The 27,633-nt window shown below is 38.4% G+C and overlaps 1 protein-coding gene across 3 annotated transcripts; it reads right to left on the bottom strand.

The window, feature by feature from the left end:
* Positions 1–1,691: 1,691 nt before the first annotated feature.
* LOC115721691 (chitinase-like protein 1) lies at positions 1,692–4,465 on the bottom strand. 3 transcript variants are annotated; one of them, XM_061103946.1, is made up of 4 exons: positions 3,973–4,465; positions 3,476–3,873; positions 2,921–3,080; positions 1,692–2,482 (listed from the first exon to the last, which is right to left on the bottom strand). In XM_061103946.1, exons 2-4 carry the CDS (start codon positions 3,858–3,860, stop codon positions 2,059–2,061), a joined length of 969 nt encoding a protein of 322 aa, XP_060959929.1. In that variant the 5' UTR covers positions 3,861–3,873; positions 3,973–4,465; the 3' UTR covers positions 1,692–2,058. The 3 variants fall into 3 exon arrangements, with proteins under 3 accessions (XP_060959929.1, XP_030506616.1, XP_030506615.1); XM_030650756.2 differs by having other exon boundaries at positions 3,476–3,877; positions 3,962–4,147; XM_030650755.2 differs by having other exon boundaries at positions 3,962–4,146.
* Positions 4,466–27,633: the final 23,168 nt, after the last annotated feature.

A 27,633-nucleotide genomic window follows, 5' to 3' on the forward strand; every position in this document is an offset into this window, starting at 1 on the left:
ACCGCCTGGCAGTATTTTTGTAAAAAAATGGAAAAAGTTAGTATACCATGTAAATTTCCCTAGTTTAGAGGTCTCAATTACAGTCTCCAATTCTTATACCACCATAAAATTATGTTTAGTTACTAGGGTGTTCATCCAATCCAATCCGTATTATTTTTCTCATAGTGCATTTGATTTGCACTAAGTGCGAATTTCATATTTTGAATCAAATTTTATCCGCATAATAATTCAAATCCAATCCAATCTGCAAAAGTACGGATTGAATCGCTTATTTTAGATTGGTTACTTTTTAATATTGAATTATTTAATATTTATAAAAAAAAATAGTTTTTTTCTTTCACATAACTAACAACAAAATAAAATAAATGATTTTTTATGTCTCTAATAAAAAATTAAAATAAATAAATAACTAATAACAAATTTAAAGCAAGAAAAAAAATTGTATGTATAAAAAAATTAATTTTGTTTTAGATTATATTTTTTTTATATAAATAACAATGAAATAGACATTTGATCTACTATGTTTTGAAATATATTTGTATAAGGGTAAATACCATTTTGGACCTTATGTTTTGCAAAAGTTACCGATTGGACTCTGTGTTTTGTTAAATGACAAAATAGATCTTGTATTTTCCAAACTGATAAAAATAAGACACTGAGCTTAATTTTTGACAACTTTTTTTAATATAACCAACTTAAAGATAATTCCTAATACGAACAGATATAGAAAATGTAAACAGTTTTGTCATAGCACTTTTAGATCGGATTGTAATTAAATTTTATTTTGACAAAAAATCAATTCAGGGTTCTGTTTGTACCATTTTAAAAAATACAGAGTCCATTTTGTCATTTAACAAAATAGAGGGTCCAATTAATAACTTTTACAGAATACGAAGTCCAAAATGATATTTACTCCTTGTATAATATGTATTAGATTTTTAAATTATTATTTTTTACATTAAAATATTAATTGTATATATAATTTTTTTAAAATATATATATAAATATGTGTGAATTGGATTAGATCATTTACTTTTATATGAGCAGATTGAATTGGATTGAATTGTATAGATTTAATTAGATTGAGTATTTTATGAACACTTTTCCATTTTAAATATTAGGTATTAAAAATTATTATTTTCTTATATAATTTATAAATATTTTACCAATCAATAATTTAAAAATTTATAAGTAATTATCATCCATTTCAAATTATCCAAATTTTAAATAGTGTATAATACCTAGTCAAGTGTTACTTCCAAAAACACCCTAAATCCTATAATGAAGTTTATAAACGATTAATAAACGTGTAGTCATCCAAGTCAACAAATGAATAGTTGAGAAAGTTACAATCATAATAAGGAAAAACAATGACTATGCGATAAATAATCATGCAATGCTACAGAATGAGACAACGCAATTGCCTTTCGTTTCTTTAGACCGACAAAAACGAACCAATTCTTGCGTCATACTAAATAAAGCACAGAAAACAACATCTAACCTTAAACTGAAAGCCATGTCCCAACTCCAAGCCAAGTTCACCGACAATTAAAAATTATATTAGAACACATTTTGTGACTCAAACAAGATATGGCATTGAACATTTTTTATTGGAAAGAAAAATGTTATTGAACTTTGAACCCACTTATTCTATATTTGCTAATCGTATAGAAGCAATTCACCCCAAATAATGTATAAAAATATGCATATAAATAATTGCGTACCAATAAAAGGTACATTATGTATCAACTTTACAAGTCTGCAACTCCAACAGAATACACGAGCAAAACGGTATTACATATATCAAATTAACCAACCACACAGTACCCTTGGGATGTTTTGAGACAAATGAATATCAAATCTACACAGAAACAACAAATTGAACAACACCTTATACATTAACTGGGTAGTTTAGCTGTGAAAGTAGAGAATGTCTGAGCATGGAAGCATCTCACTAGACCACCTCTTATTGATGTTTCACCTTTGGAGAGTAATTGAACCTATAATTTTTTTTAGGACAAAACAGGCTATCTAACAACTAGATAGAGAGATGAGAGTTTAAGAGGATGACTGAGCAGGAACAGCAGGAGTGGGTGGGTTAAAGGGTTCCTGTTCAGCACAGGTTAGCATTTCGTGTGGTCCAGCCTGTTCTCGACTCACACCAAGCAGGTCAAGGTAGTATTGGTAATGGGAAATGATGACGTTCATCTCATCAATGTCACCCTTGCCACAAATTGAATCTCCGTAAAGAAGATTCATTGTTGCACCAAATCCAGGAGTTCGTTTGGACAAAGTATCATTCTTGGTGGGCTTCCAGTTACCAACAAAAACATCATGGGCAGATGGCTGTGACTTTTTGATTGGTGTCATCCACCTCCAGATTGCAGCCTGGAAGGCAAGGGTAGCATTCTGCTCTATGTATTCAGGATGCTCCAACAGATTAACCTTCAATGCATCTCCAGCTGCACCATAGTTGTAGTTCCTATCACAATGACACCAGCAAGAATATCCTCAGCATAACATTTCACATTCAAAACAGCCTAACTAGTTAGTCATATATTTCATACACAAAGAGAATCTATGCATATAGTGGAATTCCTAAAGCAGATTAAAGAAAACAATTCTGTCACTTAGGAGGATAGTTCAATTTGCCCGCAACTTGATAGATGGCACTTGCATTATTTGACACAAAAAACATTTATCTCTAAAATGATGAGTAACCAGATGCTTAAGGCCTGTTAAAATATTAGCTCATCTAGTCTATTTAATTGCTCCTTTGCAATAACCATGGCATCCTGTTTAAGTTAGCAAGTTAAAGGGTATATGGCAAGAAAATCAGAATATTAACATTCACTTTTTTTTAAAAAAAAAAAAAACAATAAGAGAACAGTGAATGATAAGAGAGGAAAAGAGTACACACCAGTAGATGGGCAAAGCTCCACGACCGTAGTAATCGGCACCAGGGGAGCAGGGGTAAGTAAGTTTGTAGTAATCGTCACAGTATGACTGCATAGGACTCATTTCTCTGTTATAGCAAAGACCCCAGGCCAATGGTCCTCCTGTGGCAACTCCATAACCGCCTGGAATTCACCATTATTATTAACCATCACATGGTTACAAACATAAACATTACTTTGTGCCATCAACTATGAGTGTGACTGAATTAGAACAGCAAAAGAAAAATAAACTATGAATGAATTTACGATCAAACCAAACTAAACATTAAGGCATCAAGACCCTTTCTAATTTCACATTGTTTTCGCAATGAAAACCAACATTGAAAAACTGAAATCCACTAAATAATGCCTAATTCTGTTAAATTAACTTATAAATGACTAATGAACTCATACTTAAAAAACAACATTGGACTCAAGTTCTGAATTATTTCTTCTTCCGACAAATTTTCTCAGCCAACATAGAAAGTACTAATAATATCAAACCATAAACGAAAATTCAATGTTAGTGGTGTGCTTACAAGATGTTTTGGCGCCGACATGGCCAAGGAAAGCCGCAATCTCTTTCATCTGCATAAGTTTCCCGCCGGTGGTCCCGAACCCGAGGTGCTGGAAGAGCGTGGTGGCGATAATGAAGGACTGGTAGTCCCAGAATCCGACGGCTTTAGCCACCGGCGTGTTCCTCTTTGAGAAAAGATCTTCAAACTGGTAAACCTGGAAAATCTTTGAAATGGTCTCATTACAACAATAAGTTGACCACACCCGACACTCCCAACCTTGCGTGCAAAGCTTCTTCCCTTTCACCGTTTTCGTCAGAATCTTTTCATCGTCTCCATCGGCCGCCATAGCCAGATTGGCCATCATTAGTAGCCCAAGTATCACAAAAACTCCCCGTTTGATCCCCATTTTCTCCCTTAACCTACCTCGAATCCCCAAAAATAAAAGTTAAAGTTAGTAAAACAAATCAGGAGAAGACGAGAAAACGAAACAGAGTTGGTTCTGCGTACCAGGAAGATACAGGCGAGGAAGATGAGATTGAAGAACTGTCGGATCAAATTGGTATTAGGGTTTTGACTGATTTTGGAGTATTCTTTTGAAGAATGAATGAATTGATGAGAGACTAAAGAACCAGAGGAAGAAGAAGACTACTAATGGGGGAATCTGTGTTGTGTTAGACGAGCTGTCTTTTTCGGGTTCGTGTGAAGTTATAGCGTCGCACGTGTCAGGATTAATGATCGAGCAAGTTAGTGGTGAATGGACGGTGGATGATGTGCGTAGAAGGGGGATTGTAGGGGGAAGAAGATCGATGTTTAAGTGAGAGTACAGGCTGGAGTTGGGAGGAAGGTATTGTTTGAAAGAGTGGCCCACTTCACACCACCGACAGCTGCAAATCAACCTCATGCAAGTAAGTTAATAAGCCTCTCATTTATATAATATATGACATTATGACAGGAAAAACATAAACTAATGATGCGTTGCCTCTCTATCCCTATTCCTAAATAACCACCTTCACTTCCTAGTTTAGTTTTTTAGACTTCTAATACGACATCGTTTTGCTTCTACTATATACTAACCTTTGGTTGAATATTGTAAATACTTCGAAGGTAAAACTTTATTTTTAAGAATAACTGTTAATTTATTATAAAATTAGTAAAAAAAAAACGGTCCTTCATAAATGGTTGTTTAAGTTGCTACTATAAATATTTAAAATTTATGGCTTAAAGTAAGTAATTAATGAATAATATATTATAAAATACATAAAATACAATTATAAAATAACTGATACATTAATTATAATAGTATAACTATTAAATATTTAAAAATTTTTTATTCATATGAAGAATGTATAATCCTATAAGGATGTACGAGAATTAAGATTATATGATATGAATAAAATAAGTTAGCAATATATTAAAGTAATGAGAATCTTTAATATGGAACTGCTAATTAAGTACGGTTTACTATACAACATACTTCTAGTGTGTGTGATTTTGATTCAGATCACATATGTGGATAGACATGTAGTAAATGTGATGATTTAGATCACATATGGAGATATATTTGAATTCTACGTGTATTAATTATGATATATATGAATTTTAAGTTTCTCATATTTTTATGCTCGGTAACAGTAGAATGCTACGTTTGGCCTATAGAGTCACAGAAACAAGGTTTCGTATCTTGGTTTTAGTGGGGAAATATATCTAGACATTTGGAATGTCGGGTTATTTTCAGGGTTATGGCTTAAGACTATTTTACCCTTGTGTGTATGTTGGTTACCTTATGTTTTATCAAGGGGTAGTTCTGTTATTTTACCTTATGTTCATCAAGAAGGCTTCACCACGACCACCAAATGCTTAGTTGCGGTGACTGGAAGCATCTCAAGAATCACTTCCCTCTAAAAAATCTCTCTGAGGTGATCTTTGCAAGAGAAGAATTGAAAATTTCCTCGATTATTTGCCTTCTTTGTCATCTCTAATTCTCATGAATATTTCCTTTAAAAACCTTGGGTATCTGAAACAAAGAGAATCAAGCGTAAAACAGTCCTAAAAGTAGAAACAAATATCGAAAACAACACTAAAAATGGCCCAAAACTTAGACTAAAAATAACCTAACAACTTTTCCAAGAGAAGACTTAATTTCAATTTCTTTTCTCTTAATCATGCCTTCGATGATGTTTTTAAGGATGTAACAATTCGGCAGTGGATGGCTCACAATTTGGTGATACCGGCAATAATTTAGGTCATTTGTCATACCAACCTTGTTGGGTCGTTTAGGCTCGGAAAGTCGTATTGCTTTAGCCTTTAACAACTCATAAAAAATTTGGTCGACATTATCATCGTCGAATAAATACTAAACTTCTTTCCTTTCCTCAAGAGTTGATTTATTTTGTGGCTCCCGTGCCTTTCCTTTATCTTTATTGTTGCCGGTATTGATAAAAGTGGCCATTAATTCTCCCTTCTTTAATGGCTTTTTGTTTTCGAATCTCAGTGAGGGTTTTCCACCCTTTTATCGAGAAATTTGTATTTCAACATTACAAGCCTTCGAGACAAGCTCATTGAAAGTTTTGGGTTTCGCTATGGACACAAAGGTTGCCACCTTAGGGTTGGGATTTTTTGCACATATTGAAATTGTTGCTTGTCCTGAGAACCTCTCCAAACATTGGAGGTTAAGATTTCTCCATCTCGTTATGCATTCATTTGCATTTTCACTGGCTTGTTGCTTCGTTTGCACCAGGTCATATTTACTTATGGTCTTCTTTGAACTCATAAACTGTGCTAGAAAGGATTTTTGCATGTTATCCCAGGTATTTATGGATCCTAGGGGTAGCTGAGTGTACCAAGTGAACGCTGCTTCTTTTAGCGATTGCACGAATCGTCTAATCAATAGTGCATCTAATTGGTCAGATTCACCACATGCAAAAGTAAAATAAGCCAAATGCTTATGGAGAGAACCGTTGATTCCATCGAACTTTTCAAACTTTTGTCTAACATAGTTTGGTAGAAATGGGATTTGGTCATAGTAAGTCTTGTATGGCTTATGATATCCCAGAATAGGCATGCTTGTTGCAGCCTGATATTCCTGAACACTTTCCATGATAAGAGCCTTTAGGTCCTGCTGAGGTTGGACTCCAGCTAGTGGTTGTTGCACACCAAGCCATGATGGTTGTGTATTGCCTACAGGTCGTGCTGAGGATGAGAAATGCTTCCCAATCTCACTCTCCTTTTGTCTCATGTTAGCTTCATGAGATAATTATGTTGAGAGTCGGGCTACTTCTTCATCCCTCTCGCCCAATAGTCTTTGAAGTTCTTGGATCTTTTCACTATTATTGATTACCTCAGTTACTAACACTGGCATAATTTTATCATTGCCAATGGTTAGTGCTTCAAATTGAGTAATGAGATCAGTAGACATCCCCTTACTCTATTCGACAAAGGGAGTGTCTTTTAGAGAGTGTTCAGATGTACAAGATCCCTCTTCCTGACCTCCTTGACCAAAGGGGTTCACTGATTCCTAAATAGGAATTGTATACATGGTACGAGCTCTCGATCGAGTTACAAGTCCTGTATAGGATGTAGGCTTAACATTTGAAGTGACCCTTGTTGGTTGGTATCCCTGGAGGAACATCTAGTCACCATGTTCTTTCAGGAACGGGTTAGGGTTTTCTTTGGGAACCCTTACATTGTCACTTCTAGCCTTCTTTGAGAAGGAAAAAGGCTTCCTACACCCCTCATCTAATCTTAGACGTAATAAAAGGTGTTCTTTGTTCTTAACAAATGCAACCTGTTGGCCTTAGGGGTTGATAGGGATTACGATCGTAGGCCAGATTGGCACATCAGTTACCAATTCCCTCATTTCAAGAGGATTTGGTGAGAGTGACATTTTGTTGGGTTTTATGCCCTAAATAAAACTCATTTCAATATAATCAGATTTACTTATTAATATAGGTCAGAAATAACATTTAATGTTGCATGGTTCACATGATTTATTTCATGATTATATGTACATAATGTATAAATTCATCTGAAACCCTTTTCACATACTTGATCCTGTTTATTGTGACGTCAACACATTTGAAAGTAAACATGACTATGTGAATAAAGTTTCCTAGATTTATCAGACATAGGGTTTTACTGATATGATAATCTACAACAGAGTTTACTTGCATTTGGAGAAGTGCTATGTTCTTTCCAGAGCATTGGTTAAAGTAAAGCTCAGGTTGGATGCATGGAGTATGCATCGGAAGGGACCGATATTGAACTTTGACTTAGATTTATTAAACTTACCGTAATATCTATTCAAGTCAATATCGCCTAGTTGATCCTAGATCAAATGATCTTAATCCTGATATGATTAGGCTCAATCTCAAGAGGCTATTCGTGTTCTTTGATTTGTTAGTTAAGCCTACTTGTAGGTCAGGGTAATACGTACATTTTGGGAACACGGTAGTGCAATTGAGTGGGAGCGCTATCATAAACATGAAATCTATAGCTTCTATCTGGCGAATAGTAAGGAAAGGATGATCTCCTTCGAGCTTGACCAAACGAACATAAATGGTGGAGTACTCATTTAACATAAGCTGAAATATCATTTATACGGGGTCAAGTGTTTTAAGGAATAAATACATTGTAGGGTGTAACGGTAATTTAATCCCTTTACAGTGTAGATCATTCATATAGAGGAGCAGTGATCAAATTAGGATTATAACAATGGATAACTAATGATGTGTCTATATGGTAGAACATATAGAGCATTCTATATACTGAGAGTGCAATTCTAAGTTCTATGCGTGGATTCAACGAAGAATTAATAAGTTAGTGAATTTTAGTAATAAATTCTTGATTTACTTATTGGAAGCTCGGTTATATAGACCCATAGTCCCCGCACTAGTTGAGATAATATTGCTTGTAAGAATCATATAATTGGTTTTGATTAATCAATTATAATTCTCAATTTAGACTATGTCTATTTGTGAATTATTCACTAAGTAAGGGCGAAATTGTGAAGAAAGAGTTTTAGGGGCATATTTGTTAATTATGACACTTTGTATGGTTCAATTAATAAATATGATAAATGACAATATTATTTAATAATTATTTATAGTTATTAAATAGTTAGAATTGGCATTTAAATGGTTGAATTTGAAAATTGGCATTTTTGAGAAAATCATATGCAGAATTGAAAAAACTGCAAAATCCAAGTAAGGCCCATTACTGTACATGGCCGGCCACTTGGTTTAAATTTTTAAACTGATATTTTCATTATTTTAATGCCAAATAATTTAAACCTAACCCTAGTGGAATGTTATAAATAGATAGTGAATGCTTCAGGAAAAGTACACTTAATTTTTCTACTTTTTCATTCAGAAAAAACTAAGCCTTCTCTCTCCCTATCTTTGGCCGAACCCACTCTCTCTCTCTTCGAAATTCTTAGTGTAAGAGTAGTGCCCACACACAGCAAGTGATACCTCAATCATAGTGAGGAAGATCGTGAAGAAAGATTTTCAGCAAGAAGGAGGTTTCAGCATCAAAGATTCAGAGAAAGAGATCCAAGTTCAGATATTGATAATGCTCTGCTACAGAAAGGAATCAAGGGCTAGATATCTGAACGGAAGGAGTCATTATGTTCCGCTGCACCCAATGTAAGGTTTCCTAAACTTTATATGTGTTTATTTCATCGTTTTAGAAAGTTCATATTTAAGGTGTTAATCAACATACTTGTGAGTAGATCTAAGATCCTGGTAAAATAATTTCCAACACATTTTTGTTCCCTTCCTGCCTTTTGTTGCCTTTCTACCTTCCAGAGTTTGAGAAGTTGGTGTTGCCTCAATTTCCTTTGCAGTGATAACCACCACTGAAGCAATAGTGGGCAAGAAAATAGGGATGGAACCAATTAGGATATGCTCCTGGCCCCATTCCTTTTGGATAGTTATAGGACAACCAATCTTTGTTGGCTTCCCTTCTACCTTGACAACCTTCCCAGTGGACCTTTTAATTGCTCAAGCTTGCCTCTTTTTGAAACCTTTTGCAGCCTTGCTTCTCAAGGCTTGCACAGTCTTATGGACATTCTTCATACCTTTTCCTCTTCTAGCCTTTTTAGTTGGTGTAAGTTTCTTCACATTCTCCACCAGTTTGGGTACCCTGCATGAAATGGGTGCCTAGTTGGCAGAAGAGGTCACTAGTAACTTGTGGAAATAGATTGATACTTGTGTTGCCATTTTTTTTTTTCTTGAAAACAGTAAAAATGATTAGCACCTAAAATTTAAAGGTAAAGAATAGTTATCATAGTTGGAGCTGAAAAGGAGAATGGGTCTCACTGGGCGTGCCAAAATTATGTTAAGCAAAAATTTCATAATTAGAATACTAAAAATAAATGGAAAACATAATTTTAGTTATGCCAAATTTATAGCATAAGAGTTTATTAATTTAAGTCTGACACATCTAAGATTATAAATATAATCACTTAATTACAATCTTTTTATTTAATGGAAACACCCTTTGATTCCAATTATGATTATATTAAGTAATTTAGGTAAGCTTAGAGAAAATTGAGGTGAATTTAGAGTTGCAGCTGAGCTTAGTAAACTTAATTAACCGAGCTTAGAGAGCTTAGGTCAAAGTGGACCATCAAAAATTTATAAAATCTTAGATTAATTTTGAGCAGCATAAAAGTATTGATTTTTTTTTTTTTAATATTTACTATATCTTCCATGGCTATATCTCACTCTTGAAGATCTTTTATGACTCAAAAAGCCTGGATCAAAGTGAACCATGAAAATATAAGAAATCTATTGAATTAATTTGAGCAGCATAACAGTATATAAATGTGAGATTTTCCCCCATTAATTTTTGGCTATATCTCACTTTTGGAGACCTTTTATGGCTTATAAAGCCTACGCCAAAGTAGACCAAAGATAAAGAGAGAAAATCTATTAAAGTAAAAAAAAAACAAGATTTAAAGAGAAGAGCAAAAATAGGGATTACCACCCTATCACTTACTGTGTAGAAATCTTTGTAGAAGCTCTTGAAGATGAAAATTTTGTACACAAAGCTTTCTTTCTCTTTTTTTTCTCTCCTATTTCACTTTTACGTTTAATTCAAAACTACCCAAAAAAAAATCCATCCCCTTCTATTCTGCTATCTGTTGGGTTTTATGCCCTGAATAAAACTCATTTCAATATAATCAGATTTACTTATTAATATAGATCAGAAATAACATTTAATGTTGCATGGTTCACATGATTTATTTCATGATTATATGTACATAATGTATAAATTCATCTGAAACCCTTTTCACATACTTGATCCTGTTTATTGTGTTGTCAACACATTGGAAAGTAAACATGACTATGTGAATAAAGTTTCCTAGATTTATCAGACATAGGGTTTTACTGATATGATAATCTACAACAGAGTTTACTTGCATTTGGAGAAGTGCTATGTTCTTTCAAGATCATTGGTTAAAGTAAAGCTCAGGTTGGATGCATGGATTATGCATCGGAAGGGACCGATATTGAACTTTGACTTAGATTTATTAACCTTACCGTAATCTCTATTCAAGTCAATATCGCCTAGTTGATCCTAGATCAAATGATCTTAATGCTGTTATGATTAGGCTCAATCTCAGGAGGCTATTCGTGTTCTTTGATTTGTTAGTTAAGCCTACTTTTAGGTCAGGGTGATACGTACATTTTGGGAACACGGTAGTGCAATTGAGTGGGAGCGCTAACATAAACATGGAATCTATAGCTTCTATCTGGCGAATAGTAAGTAAAGGATGATCTCCTTCGAGCTTGACCAAACGAAAATAAATGGTGGAGATCTCATTTCACATAAGCTGAAATATCATTTATACGGGGTTAAGTGTTTTAAGGATTAAATACATTGTAGGGTGTAACGGTAATCTAATCCCTTTACAGTGTAGATCATTCATATAGAGGATCATTGATCAAATTAGGATTATAACAATGGATAACTAATGATGTGTCTATATGGTGGAACATATAGAGCATTCTATATACTGAGAGTGAAATTCTAAGTTCTATGCGTGGATTCAACGAAGAATTAATAAGTTAGTGAATTTTAGTGATAAATTCTTGATCTACTTATTGGAAGCTCGATTATCTAGACCCATAGTCCCCGCACTAGTTGAGATAATATTGCTTGTAAGACTCATGTAATTGGTTTTGATTAATCAATTATGATTCTCAATTTAGACTATGTCTATTTGTGATTTTTTCACTAAGTAAGGGCGAAATTGTAAAGAAAGAGTTTATAGGGGCATATTTGTTAATATTGATACTTTGTATGGTTCAATTAATAAATATGATAAATGAAAATATTATTTAATAATTATTTATAGTTATTAAATAATTAGAATTGGCATTTAAATGGTTGAATTAGAAAATTGGCGTTTTTGAGAAAATCAGATGCAGAAAAGATAAAACTGCAAAATTGCAAAAAGTGAGGCCCAAATCGACTTGGCATGGCCGGCCACTTTTGTAGGGAATTTAAACTGATATTTTCATTATTTTAATGCCAAATAATTCAAACCTAACCCTAGTGGAATGCTATAAATAGATAGTGAAGGTTTCAGGAAAATTACACTTCTCATTCAGAAAAAACTGAGCCTCTCTCTCTCCCTATCTTTGGCCGACCTCTTCTCCTCTTTCTTCTTCCTTGAATTTCGAAATTCTTAGTGTTAGAGTAGTGCCCACACACAGCAAGTGATACCTCAACCATAGTGAGGAAGATCGTGAAGAAAGACTTTCAGCAAGACGGAGTTTCAGCACTAAAGAATCAGAGAAAGAGATCCAGGTTCAGATATTGATAATGCTCTGCTACAGAAAGGAATCAAGGGCTAGATATCTGAACGGAAGGAGTCATATTATTCCGCTGCACCTAATGTAAGGTTTCCTAAACTTTATATGTGTTTATTTCATCGTTTTAGAAAGTTCATATTTAGGGTGTTAATCAACATACTTGTGAGTAGATCTAAGATCCTGGTAAAATAATTTCCAATAACTGGTATCAGAGCCATGGTAATTGATTTGCTTGCAAGAAATTTGGACTTTAAAACGATTGTTTGATGTTTTGGATGGTATCATGTTGTATTGAGTGTTATTTGATGATTGATTGATGTTTGTGAATTTTTGTAAAAAATAATTGAATATCTGTTTCTGGAATTATTTTTATTGGATAGTATGGAAAAAATTAAGCAAGTTACTTTTTTACAGAACTCAATTTCGATTTAATTTGAATTAGTTATGATATTTTGAAGTTTCAGAAAAATTTCGGGATTGAGCAACAAAGTTGCGCGCGCGGAAATCATGCAGATTTCCCCTGCGTCGAGTTTGCACGCCCAAATAACCCATGCACGCGCGCGGACGGGTATGCACAGCATCCCGTCCGTACAACTTGCAATTTTTTCGTTTTTCTTCGTTTTTTCATGCTTTTTCATGGAATTAACTTCCGATTTTTTGTGTAGTTCTCTATTTATACATTTACTATTCCTAATTCAATTCTAATTATCATAATTAAATTTATTAATATTTTTTTAAATTTAATTCATGATATTAGTGTAATTTGAATTTAAAAATAGTAAGTACCTATCTTTTTTGCTTAATTATCTATCTTATTTTTAAATTTGATTATATCTTATCTTATTTTTAAATTTAAGGTCAGATTTTAAATTTTTAAATTAATTTTTTTTTAAATAATTTGACCTTATTTAAATTTAAAATAAGATAACTATAATCATGTAATTTTAAATAGAAGTAAGATATTTTGTTAACTTTTAAATTTTATTATTTTATTTATTTAAATTACATTTAAAATCTAGAAAAGATATTCATTTATCTTTTTTTAATTTTTTATTTAATTTTTATTTATAAAATAACATTAAATTTTTAAAGTAGTTAGCAAATTTTGAAATGATATTTAGGTTGGTTGTGTTGGAAATTTATTTTACCAGGATCTTAGATCTACTCACAAGTATGTTGTTTAAACACCCTAAATATGAACTTTCAATTCTAACCTTTTAAATGCCAAAACTAATTATTTAATAAATAAAATACATTATTAAATAATATTGTCATTTAATTTAATTATTAATTAGACATATAAAGTCCATTAATAAATAAATAAACCTAGAAACTCTTTTCTTTACAATTTCACCCCTGCTTAGTGAAAATTCATAAAATTAGACATAGTCTAACTTTAGAATTATAATTGATCAATCACGAATCAATTAATGAGTCTTACAAGCAGAATGTTCTCAACTAGAATGGGGACCATGGATCTATATGCTGAGCTTCCAATAAGTGAACCAAATTTACCAAGTAAATTCCTACTTATTAATTCTTCGTTGAATCCACTCTTAGAACTTAGAATTGCACTCTCAGACTTATATAGAGCATATTGTATGTTTCACGATATCATTATGCTATCTCATTTAACCATTGTTATAATCTTATTGTGATTTAAAGATCCTCTATATAGATGATCTACATCGAGATGGGATTTCTTTACCGTTCTCACCCCTCAATGTATTTTGCCCCTTAAAACACTTAGCTACCTGTAAATGGTGTTTAATGATCTAATGATTAGTCAGTTAAACAAGAGCTCATCCATTTACTTCTATTTGCTAAGCTCGAAGGGAATCATCACTTGACTTCTATACACCAGTAGAAGCTATAGATTCCATATTTATGTTCAGCACTCCCACTCAATCATACTATCATGTTCCCAAAATATACGTATCACCCTGATTCAAAAGTAGGCTTAACTAATAAATCAAAGAACATGAATAGCACTCCTGAGTTGAGCCTAAGCATATCAGGATTTAGATTCTTTTAATCTTAAGATCAACTACTGATATTGACTTGGAAAGATATATATAACGGTAAGTTTGTAAATCTTAACTTAGTTGCAATATCGGTCCAGTCCAATGTATACTCCATACATTCGAAACTAGTATACTTTACTAATGTCCTGGAAAGAACATAACACTTACTCCAAGTGTAAGTAAACATCATCGCTGATTATCACATTAGTGTAAATCCAATAACACTGATGAAACCGGGACCAATTCTTTTGATTCATATGATCACAATCACATTCCACTGTGTTGACGATACTGTAATTGTGAATAAACATATGATCTGGATTTAACTGATTTTGTGTGTATGAATGTGTTATAGTGAGATTTCTCTCACCTAGAAACTCGAGACCAGACTCCTCTTGAAAGGACACGTGTATTCGGATTTCCAATGAAAGCTGAATGTCCGTGAGAGACTTCTCGAAGTTTAGACCTCGCTTAGGATAAAACCAGCGAGATACTGCGAGTGCGACTTAAGTCGCACCACGTAACCGTAATTCTCATCATGCAGGGTAGATCCAACTCGCATGTGTCAGAACATGTGCGAGTGTCCCCTCTATATTTCCGCGACAAGTATAGAGACCAACTCCCTATGATGCAGTTTTGTCCCAACGACCCAATAGCCCTGACAGACCGATATAAATTCGCATGTCCAGATTTTACTAGCTCCAACATGCGATATCTACAAGGGGCGATTACCTAAGGACGCAGACGTTCCAAACGTACTGGTGATCCTGCGAGCTCAACAAACGGAACATTAACAGTCAACTCGCAGATGCGGAAGACGCATACGTTGATGAACTTAGTAACTGTCACACATTTATTAATGTTAACGTTGTTTGAGTTTAGTTATTGCAATTCAATTTGTATATAATGGATTAACAATGAATGTGATCCTTATGTAACCGATTGGACACTTACTTTGTATATAAAGGGGTGATCCACCATGAAAATGCACCTACGAATCCTTTGCTACAGTGGACTAAGCAGATCGTAATCTGACTGAACCACTATAATTCTTTGTCTTGTTTACATTTTCCAGCCTTGTTGTTTGTTCTTGCATTCCCAGTCGAGTACTCACCATTCTAGGTTGAATACTCGCACTTGTCATTTCCCTAAAAATTCTCTTTTATATCAATTAAATAATACGTTTTGGTGTTGCAAAATTCACACGACAACATTTGGCGCCGTCTGTGGGAAATTCGACTGAAAGATTTCATTCACTTTAATTAACACTGCTCATCATGGCTGGAAATCACGCTAACGGAGCTAACAACGGATCCATCAATGTTGGAATGATGAGCGTACCATTGCCTGGAGCTGGAGTGCCACCTGTAGACGTCATCAACGACGGAATAGGGAGGAGCAACATCAGACCTCTCAACCTATTCCCAGAAACGACTTGCCCTCAAGTCGGAGACACGTCCACACCACCAGAAACCATGCATTTTCCCCCCGTCACCCCGGCGGTGGTGTCCGAGGGAATGGTCCAGCTCACCACCGATCAATATGCTGCAATTCAGGATCAACTGCGGGCACTACAAGCCGAGGTAGATGGACAGAGTCGAGCTCGACGCCCTCCTCGAGTTCCTGCCATTCGCAACGACAACCCTCAGGTAACAGTTTCCAGACGTCAAACTAACCGTGTACGCAGGGAACGAAGAACTGACCCTGAAGCTCTGGACTTGAATCACCCGATGTCAAGAGATCAATCTGCAAGGTTTCCTAACCAGAGCGCACAAGTCGACGAGGATCCCGAGCGCCGCAATCCTCGCAGTCGTCCATCTCGAGACAACGACGCAGAATCGGCCTCTTCGTCCTCGCATGGCCGCACTCCGAGCAGGTATACGAGGTCCGGCTCTGTACAGACACTACAGGGAGGACGTTATCAAGTACACCGAGGTGATCTGCGTGATCATCTCAACGCAGTTTTCAGGGCACGCTCCCGCGGCCCACATAACACTGAGACGCTCCGTGATCCCCATGTGGGCGATCAGGGTGTCAACACAGGTAATAACCCGCCTATCGCGCCGATCGCGACTACTGGGATTAATATCCCAGCAAACCTTGCCGCAGTGGTTGCGAGCCCCGCAGTCGCGGCAACTCCAGCCCCTGCGACAGGAGGAATTGACCAAAGCATGCTTCTGCAAGCTTTGAAGATGCTCGAGCAGCAACGCAAGCCTATATACAAGCTGCATGGCACTTCGCCTTTTACTGCAGAGGTGCGGCAGGCCCAACTTCCAAAAGGGTTTCGTTTATCCGAATCCCTCAAATATAAAGGTACTTCTAACCCGTTAGATTACTTAGAAAAGTTCAATACTATAATGGAAGTGGACCAGGTACCGCAACTTGCGAAGTGTCGCATTCTTGCGGCAACACTCGAGGAGAATGCCCATGATTGGTTCACCCAATTACCTGAGGCATCGATATCGACGTGGGAAAACTTCGTCGACTTATTCCTCACACATTTCCAGGCCACAATGACGTATAGGCCACCCTATACGACTTTGGCCAACATCAAACAAGAACCTGGTGAGTCTTTACAAGACTATTTCAAGCGTTTTAACGCAGAAGTAACAAAGGTCGAGAAGGCCCCCGAGTCTTCGCTTGTTTGTATGTTGATTACAGGTATCTTGCCAAGAACCGACTTCTGGAAGGAACTACAAGCCCGAAGGCCGGAATCCTTAGTAGAGTTCTTCGCCATGGCCGAACCTCACAAGAGAATCGAGAACTCTCTGGCAGAGTTAGAGAAGGGGAAGAACAAACGACGATCACCCATACCGCGGTCGCGCTCTCGCAGTCCGCGAGGGAAGAATTCCAGGGGCCGAAGCCCAAGAAGACGTAGCCCGCGCAGACCGCGAAGCCCGAAGTTGGCTAAGTCGCCCCCAAAGAAGGAGTCCTCGCCGAAAAGAAAGGGAGGACCTCGCTTCGTCAACTATACTGAACTTGCCGTACCTCGAGACCATATCTATGCGATTGAGGAAAGGAACGGCGTCTTCAAGAAGCCGCCCCCCATCAGGGGAAATCGCGACCGGAGGGATCCTAAAAAATTCTGTAAGTACCACAAGGACATTGGTCATACTACTCTTGAATGTTGGGTCTTGCAGGATGAAATAGAGGAACTGATCCGAAGAGGGAAGTTCGACAAGTATAAAAGAAGCGAGGAGGGACATCCCCAAGCGGATGGCAAAGGAGATAGCCAGAACGCGAGTGGCTCGAGAACACCTCGCAATATCTTAACCATAATCGGAGGACCGCACATCGCAGGCGACTCTCGCAAATCGCAAGAAAGGTATGCCAGAGAAGCCAAGGAGAGGCCGTTAACCAACGTGAACAATCTTGGTGAACGGCCAGAGAAGCTCTTCAAGAAAGAATGCGACGACATCGTCTTTATGGAGAGCGACGCGAGATGGGTTCACCACCCGCACTCTGATGCACTAGTGATAGTCGCCAATATTGGTGGAGACAATGTCCATCGTATACTGGTCGACAATGGGAGTTCGGTGAATTTGCTGAATTTCCAAGCCTTCAAGCAAATGGGATTGCAAGAGAAGGATTTGCGACCTATGACATCAAGCATCTATGGCTTTTCGGGAGATGTCATAGCAATTAAAGGGATGATCAAGCTCCCAATCACTTTGGGAACTGCCCCGGTAACTGCCAAGTCGATGGCCGACTTCGCAGTAATCGACCAATACTCAGCGTATAATGCCGTAATTGGTCGACCAATTCTGAAGGAGATGAAGATCATAACCTCGATCTATCATCTGACGATGAAGTTCCCTACTCCCGCTGGAGTAGGTTCGGTGCGGGGAGTCCAATCCGACTCTCGAGAATGTTATAATGCAGCTGTCAAACTCGCAGAAAAAAGGACGGTAAATGTTATCCACCTTTTGGATGCACCGCCACCTCGCCAGGAGATCCTCAGGATCGAGGAGGTACCGCACATGGACCAACCAGACTTGGATCCAAGAATCCTCGATCACACCGCCGCAGCCCAAGCCGCGGAAGACACAATCGAGGTACCTATAGATCCTATAGATAATAACAAGGTTTTAAAAATTGGTTCTAGATTAAACATACAGTTGCGAGAACAATTAACGACCTTTCTAAAACAAAATCTTGATATTTTTGCCTGGAAACATTCAGATATGGTCGGGATATCTCCACAGGTCATGTGTCATCGCTTGAACATTGACCCCGAAGTGCGAGGTGTCCGACAAAAGCGCCGCAAAATGGACCCCGCGAGGTACCAAGCGCTGAAAGAAGAAGTTGACCGCCTCCTTGCCTGCGGCTTTATACGGGAGTCATTTTACCCCAACTGGTTAGCTAACCCAGTACTCGTGCCAAAGCCTAATGGCTCATGGCGCACATGCGTTGACTTTACAGATCTAAACAAAGCCTGTCCCAAAGACAGCTTTCCTCTTCCTAGCATTGACCAGCTTGTCGATGCCACTGCAGGTCACGCGCTTTTAAGCTTCATGGATGCGTACTCGGGATACAATCAAATCCCGATGTATGAACCAGACCAAGAACATACCTCGTTCATTACTGATCGAGGATTATACTGTTACAAAGTAATGCCTTTTGGTTTAATAAACGCAGGTGCGACTTATCAAAGGCTAGTGAATATGATGTTCGCAGATCTCATTGGAAAGACAATGGAGGTATATGTTGACGATATGCTCGTAAAGTCGCAACGTGCGGAGGATCATATTGCCCACCTACAGGCCATGTTCGACATATTGCGGCGATACAAGATGCGTCTGAATCCCTTGAAATGCGTCTTCGGGGTGGGTTCCAGAAAATTCCTTGGTTTTATGGTAAATCAGCGAGGAATAGAAGCCAATCCTGCGAAGATCAGGGCATTGGTAGAAATGCCATCACCGACTAAGCCAAAGGAGGTTCAAAGCCTCACGGGTAAAGTCGCGGCTTTAAACCGCTTCATATCCAGATCCTCTGACAAGTGTAAAGAGTTTTTCCAGACTTTGAAAGGCAACAAAAGGTTTCAATGGAACGAAAAATGCGAGCAGGCTTTCCAAGCTTTAAAAACGCATTTGGGGCAACCTCCAATTTTATCAAAGCCGTTGTCCGGAGAAGTTTTGTCTATCTATTTGGCCGTCTCCGAATACGCGATTAGTTCAGTACTAATCCGCGAGGACCAAGGACGCCAACACCCGGTGTATTACGTCAGTAAGCGATTATTAGACGCCGAGACGCGTTATCCTCAAATGGAGAAACTGGCTTTCGCCTTGATAATATCCTCAAGGAAATTGCGACCTTATTTCCAGGCTCACAGCATTGAAGTTTTAACAAACTTCCCCTTAAGACAGGTTTTGGCGAAACCAGAAGCATCGGGGAGATTGTTAAAGTGGGCGATGGAGTTAAGTCAGTTCGACATCAAGTATAAACCGAGAACTGCGATCAAGGGGCAAGCCTTGGCAGATTTTATACTTGAATTCCCAAGCACCGAGGTGGCAGTTGTAGAGGGTGGAAATGACATTGTCATGGCAAGCAAAGAAGTATGGACATTGTATGTCGATGGAGCCTCAAATAACGAAGGTTCTGGCAGCGGGATCTTGTTAATCAGTCCCAATAATTTCAAGGTACACGCTGCTTTACGTTTTGAATTCTCTGCATCTAACAATGAAGCCGAGTATGAGGCTTTAATCGCAGGTCTGAAACTGGCCCTCGAGATGAAAGTCGAGTATCTACAGGCCTTTAGCGACTCTCAAATCGTGGTATGCCAAGTGAATGGAGAATACCTAGCAAGAGGCGGAAGATTGGTTAAATACTTAGCCATCGTTCGTGAAATAATGCAGAAGTTCAAAACTATAGTTGTGTCTCGAGTACCGCGTGCTCAAAATGCCCACGCAGACGCATTGGCCCGATTGGCCTCAACCAGAGAAGCCGAATTACTCGATGTAATTCCGGTAGATGTATTGGCTCACCCAACCATAGATCGAGAAACAATCATGGAAATCGATGATGTTCAGAAGATTACCTGGATGTCTCCTATCCTCGCATACCTTGAAAAGGGGCTCCTACCTGATGATAAAATAGAAGCGAGGAAATTGCGACAGCGAGCAGCCCGTTATGTGATATATGACCAAAGGTTGTATCGCAGAAGTTTTAGTCAACCACTTCTCAAATGTATCAGTGGAGAAGATTGCGGTTACATACTGCGTGAAGTACACGAGGGGATTTGTGGCAATCATACCGGAGGTAATTCCCTTGCCTTAAAAAATTATGCGGCAAGGGTATTATTGGCCAACATTGCGACAAGATGCCCTCGCATTTGCAAAAAGGTGTGATAGATGTCAGCGAACAGCCACTTACACACACCAGCCCCCGAGTAACCTCCATTCTATCACAAGTCCCTGGCCCTTTGCAATGTGGGGAATCGATTTAATCGGTGAGTTACCTAAGGGAAAAGGTGGAGTCAAATATGCTGTAGTCGCAGTTGATTACTTCACAAAGTGGGCCGAAGCAAAAGCACTCGCAACAATCACTGCAACGAAATTACGCGAGTTCGTCTACACCTCCATCATTTGTCGTTTTGGCATTCCGCATAAACTCATTTCAGACAATGGAAAACAGTTTGACTGTAAAGAGATGCGACAGCTATGCGACGATTTGGGGATTAAAAAAGCTTTTTCCGCAGTTGCTTACCCGCAAAGTAATGGACAGACTGAAGCCGTTAATAAGATAATTAAACATACCATAAAGGGAAAATTAGAAGGTCGCAAAGGGGCTTGGCCAGATGAGTTATCGCAAGTCCTATGGTCCTATAATACGACCCCTCGATCTACAACTGGCGAAACACCCTTCTCACTTTCTTACGGGTGCGAGGCCATGTTGCCAGTTGAAGTTGGGGCAGGTTCCCTACGCAGGGATATTTTCAATATCTCGCAGAACAACGAGAATCAGCTATTCTGCCTTGATCTTTTGGAGGAAAAGCGTGATAAAGCGCACCTACAAAATGCGGCTTATCAACAGCGAACCGCAAGATACTTTAACTCCAAAGTGAAGGTAAAAACCCTGCGAGCAGGAGACTTGGTCCTTAGAAGAGTAATGCCAAACACCAAAATCCCGTCGCACGGGGTTTTTGGGGATAATTGGGAAGGACCATACCTCATCGCAGATCAAATTGGTGATGCAACTTATCGACTCGCAACACTCGATGGAACTGCGATTCCACGAGCATGGAATAGCGAGAGCTTGAAATTTTATTATCAATAGTATTCGCATTATTCGATTATGTTAATTCTTGTACTTATACTTAGATATTTTTTGTTCAACAAGAAAAAATCCTAAGTATAGGGGGATATATGCTCGAATGTACTATTGATTATATGAATAAAATTACTTGCTAAATTCTCAAAAATTTAGTTTACCAACTTTGCAAAATTTTCCTACTTATTACACCAAGCTGTAATTAAAGTCGCAAATATATATATAATAGCGATTACACCAAGCTGTAATCGAAGTCGAAAACATATATATAAAATCGCGAGTACCCGAGTACTGCGTAAATATTAAAGGATAGCTATCCCCGCGAGGATAGAAATTTGTCCAAAACAAAAGGTAAATTCGTCTAAGTACATAAGCGCGAGTACCCTTGTACCGCATATATAAAAAAAAGTAAAAGCAAAAAACAACATAAGTCAAAAGATAATTAAGCATCTGGAGCAGCAGGAGTAGTCTCATTCGGAGCAGTCTCGTCCGCGACTTTGCTGATGACCTCATTCTCGACTTCTTCAGCTTGTACGCCCTCGACCTCGTCCAGAAGGTTGCCTCCCCCACCTTGAGTCTGAGTAGGCGACATGGCGCGAAAGGCCTCAGCCATCTCAGCAGCTTCAGCTCCAAGAAGAGAGAAGTCGAAGTCGGGGACTTTGGAAAGAGTGGTATAGATATAATCAGACACTGCCTGATCGTACTGCTTCTTCCCATTCTCTTTCTCAGCCTCCAAATCGCGAGCCATCTCCGCGATCGTTGTCTGCGACTTCTTGACCTCGAGCTCCGCCTGTTCTTTCGCCCTGCTGAGTTCCTCGAGTTCCTTCTCCTTGGCCTTGTTGAGTTCCTCAAGCTCTTTCTCCATCCTCGCCACATCCTGCTTCAGCTTTTTTATATTCTCCTGAAAATGAGCGTTCTGCCTCTTCAGCGAGTCGGCTTCCTTCGAAGGAGTAGCCGCAGCTTTTATGAACAAAGCCATGGACTGCGCGGCCAGTTCAGTGGATCGAGTAACGAGATCCTCGTAAGGGATCTCAGCCAGGAACTTTTCCTGCATGGCCAGGAAGTCGCGAGCGCGAACAGGAGGGTCAATGACGACTTTCTTCCCCTTGTCCTGAGTGGTCTTGGCCAGCTTCTTGGAAGAGTCTGCGACAAGCGAAGCCATCACATCGCTCTTCCTCTTCTGGGCAACGACCGGCGAAGTCGTCGCTGTTCCACCCTTTGGTTTGATCTTCAGGACAGGGGCAGACTTCAGAAAAGTCATATCTGCGAACATGAATGAAAGATAAGTATAAATCACAATCCTACCTGTCAGTTTATAACAAAAGACGAGTTACCTGAAATTTGTCGAGGAGTTTGCTTAGAAAGACGTTTGTCTATTCGCTCTTGCTGCTTCTCGGATGGTTCTTTGTATACTGGCTCCCGTTGAAGACTTGCGTTCTCGGGAATCAGCTGATGTTCTCGCAACTTCGCAGTTGTACACAATAATCGCCAGTCGCGATCTTGTACCGGAAGGCTCCAGAGAATTTCAGCTGTCTCCTTGCTAGTCGCGTCAAGAGTCGGTCGAGCTGGTCTATCTGCGATAACAACAAAAAGCGAGTAAGCAAAAGATTTCAAAAGCAAAGCAAAAAATGTCTAAGTCAAAAAATACGCGACATACTGGGTCTGCGATTAAAGTCGGTCCTAATCCCAGGAACCTTAAAGACGTAAAACCACTTCGACTTCCAATCACCCATGTTCGACACCATTCCCTCAACACCGTTTATTTCAGAAGTCGCCCATTTGCTAAAGCAGTAGAAGCCGTTATGGAGACCTACGCTCTTTATGTCGTAGAAATAACTGAACTCTTCTACTGAGGGAGCCCTATGAACGTACTCCATGTACATCGCATAGAAAGCCAGGACAGTGCGATAACTGTTGGGAGTTAACTGAAAGGGCGATACGTCATATCGCCTGAGAATGGCTGCGACGAAGGGATGAAAGGGGACCGATACACCACATCGAAGGATGGGTATTGAGATTACCACATCCTCTGTGGGAATGATCGCAGGGTTAGTGAATGGAAGGTGCGCTCTCTGAGATGGTTTAGGACGTTGAAACGCGAGTCGCAACAAATTCAACCTTACAAAGGTGGTAAAGTCTGATTTGGCAACCCTCGAGATTAAATCCTCGCACGCGAAGGGCTCGTTCAGTTGGGAGTCGTCGACCGAATCTGTCCCACTCCCCTCTGCTTCCTCCTCTTCCCCACCTGACTCGCGGGCTGGAGTCGTCCATTCCTCGTCCATCTCCTCGACCTCGATGTCAGGAGCATGCCTCGTATGTATAAGATAGTCGCGTGCCGACACTGTGGACTCGCTGTCCCGGATATCGATTGTCCCAGGTTCAGCGAGTTCCTGCACCATCCTCTCGATGTCTACAGAAGACATCGGACCTAATTCTATTTGCGCAGCCTCCATTTCGGAAATGTCCGTAGGGAGAAAACTGTCTCTCTCCTGGTCCGACTCACCGTCAAATGCGTGGCCTCCTGAGCCGAGCTGCTGGCTATCCGATAAATCGCTCATCTGAAAGATAGAAGATCTTTTCAGCGTGATGGATGTGTGAAAAATAAAGTAAGTGATCTCACCCGCAGTAGATTATAAAGTCGCATTCGACAGAAGGGTCAGCCTCCATGCGAATACTGACCATCCCGTCAATGTGCGAAAAGAGATACAACTATCTTGGGCAAGTAATTCACGCATCCTCGGTTAAATGGTATACCTCCAGAAACGGCTGGGAGTTTCACAGTGACTCAAGAGGTATGCATTTTTGAGTATAACCCTGAAGTTACTGTGAGACCCCCACCGTTCCGAGACTACCTATCAACCAAAGAGTGCGATCATTCGAGTATTAGCGCATGTCACAAATGGCTGGGTGTATCTCAGTATCTCAAGGGGCATATAATCACATATATGGCCATTAGAATACTGTGACACACCCACCATTTGGAATAGCAATTAATACCCACACAACTCAGCCCGCGACATATAAAAATCCTAAAAGATCTAGCTAACAGTTAAGTGGAAATAAGTCTTGGAAAAATGCAATTATTCAAGCTGTTCATCTGAACACCCGCGAACATTCAAATTGTTCATCCGAATATCCGCGAGTATTCGAGACGTGAAACAGTGCCTATGAATTGTGTGCGGTTATGTCAGTTTACAGGTCCTATTCTATGAATATTACCCAGTTTCACTTACCCAAAACACATAACCTCATTAACACCCACTAGCATACATTCCTAAAAAAGCCTTTAAAACATCCAAACCCAGAAAATAAAGCATATTTTCTCCAAAAACAGAAAACGAAAATGCAGTGATTTAGAAACTAACCTTTGGTCTTGATTCCTGCGATTGCTCTCGATCACTTCTGAGATTGAAAATGTTGTGGAAAAATGGCAGAAAATCTGGGAATGGATTTTTTTCGAAGTGTATGCACTGGAGGGAAGTTAAGAATAAGAGGGAAAAATGGGAAATTTGATTCGTATCAAAGCGCTTAAATACCCATATCCCTTATTAATTGGGATTGTGACACGTGGCAGCCAGAATGCCTAAGGTCGCCCAATCTAACGGCCAACTATGGCCACGCCTACACGAAAACCGAAGAGTTTTGTGACGTGGCACCCTAAAGATAATAAAAACTAATAATTACAGCCGTCATTTTTCGAAACCCTCGATGGGACAACCAAAAGGTCACCTCCTCGTGACAACCTTTCACCTGTCTCTCGAGTAATAGTTTCCCTCAGTGACCGCTCTTGTCACATCGCGAAACTAGGGGCATGTGTTATAGTGAGATTTCTCTCACCTAGAAACTCGAGACCAGACTCCTCTTTAAAGGACACGTGTATTCAGATTTCCAATGAAAGCTGAATGTCCGTGAGAGACTTCTCGAAGTTTAGACCTCGCTCAGGATAAAACCAGCGAGATACTGCGAGTGCGACTTAAGTCGCACCACGTAACCGTAATTCTCATCATGCAGGGTAGATCCAACTCGCATGTGTCAGAACATGTGCGAGTGTCCCCTCTATATTTCCGCGACAAGTATAGAGACCAACTCCCTATGATGCAGTTTGGTCCCAACGACCCAATAGCCCTGACAGACCGATATAAATTCGCATGTCCAGATTTTACTAGCTCCAACATGCGATATCTACAAGGGGCGATTACCTAAGGACGCAGACGTTCCAAACGTACTGGTGATCCTGCGAGCTCAACAAACGGAACATTAACAGTCAACTCGCAGATGCGGAAGACGCATACGTTGATGAACTTAGTAACTGTCACACATTTATTAATGTTAACGTTGTTTGAGTTTAGTTATTGCAATTCAATGTGTAAATAATGGATTAACAATGAATGTGATCCTTATGTAACCGATTGGACACTTACTTTGTATATAAAGGGGTGATCCACCATGAAAATGCACCTACGAATCCTTTGCTACAGTGGACTAAGCAGATCGTAATCTGACTGAACCACTATAATTCTTTGTCTTGTTTACATTTTCCAGCCTTGTTGTTTGTTCTTGCATTCCCAGTCGAGTACTCGCCATTCTAGGTTGAATACTCGCACTTGTCATTTCCCTAAAAATTCTCTTTTATATCAATTAAATAATACATTTTGGTGTTGCGAAATTCACACGACAACAGAATGTAATAAACATATTAAACATATTAAACCATTAGCATGTAGAATTCATGCAAACATCAATCACTTCAAATTTCTTATATTGATAACTAATCAGATTGTAAAGAGTTTTATTTAGGGCATAAAACCCAACAGGTTGAAACCTAACTTTTCAAAATTGTAGGTTTAATTTTAAATTTTTTTTTTTAACATTTTTGAAATTTTTCAATTTTTTTTTTAAAAAAAAATCAAAAATAATTTATTTATTTATTTAATTAATTATTTTTCGAAATTATTTATTTAAAATTAAATAAATCCTACATCCAACTATCCAGCTAACCTTGTTGCATGAGTATGTGTTTTAGCTTGTTTGTAAGTTTTCAAAACCTATTATTGCTTGATTGCAAATAGCCATGGTTAACTTTTTTCCAGATCTAATGATCTGATGGCTCACTTGGTCAAGTAAATAATTTGTAACAGGTATATTTACAATCTTCTTTCATCTGTGTATGACCTAGCTATTAACTCAAACTTTTAGATCTCGTTGTTTTGATGATTAACAAATATTTGATTATTATTTGTTACTAATGGTTTATTGATTTTGTAGCAAATTTAAAAGAGAAAATAAATATTTTGGTATTTTTACCAAACTTTTGAAAGGAACACTAAATGGATTCAACAAGCATATCAAGAGCAAAAGATTCATCAAGGGATCAACAACTCAAGACCCTATTCAAAAGAGGTCTTCAAAAGCCCAAAGTCAAAAGTCAACCCAAAAAGTCAAAGTCAAAGTCAAAGTCAAGGTCAACTCTCGGGAAAAGTCAACATGGGATCAAAAACATGCAAATCAAGCTAGAAGGCTCATCTACATCAAGACTACTCAAAATCAAATGGTATAAATTTATTTTAGTCTTGTTAAAGTGATTTGCATAGCACACTAAGTTTTTATAAATTTGAATTTTGGCCCATTCACTAACTTGTGCAACAAGTTTTCTCACACGATAGTTCAAAAATTTTTTTGATTGAATTTCTAAATTACATTTTGTTTAACTAAGAGAACAAAGTTGGAATTTCTGAAATCGGATAACCGAGTAAGAAGTTATGCGCGTTTATGTCCCGAAAAATGGCACTTTTGCCTCTGGTTAGTCATCCGGAATTCCGGTTGTAATCAATCCGAAATTCCGGTTCCCATCCGGACTTCCGGTTCACGGCTGACCTCACCTCGGGAAACGTGCTAACGGCTATAAACGGCTAGTTTTCTTTCAAACACTATATAAACTCGATTTTTCTTTCAAAAAATAAGTTGGTTGAGAATTTATTACAAATATCTAACCTATCTAAGTGAGATTAAGGAGCTTCCAAGTTTGAAATCCAAACAAACACTTTTCACACACTTTGAGCCAAAA

The sequence above is a fragment of the Cannabis sativa genome, chromosome 9 (genome assembly GCF_029168945.1).
Source record: "Cannabis sativa cultivar Pink pepper isolate KNU-18-1 chromosome 9, ASM2916894v1, whole genome shotgun sequence".
In the NCBI taxonomy this organism is placed as follows: Eukaryota; Viridiplantae; Streptophyta; class Magnoliopsida; order Rosales; family Cannabaceae; genus Cannabis; species Cannabis sativa.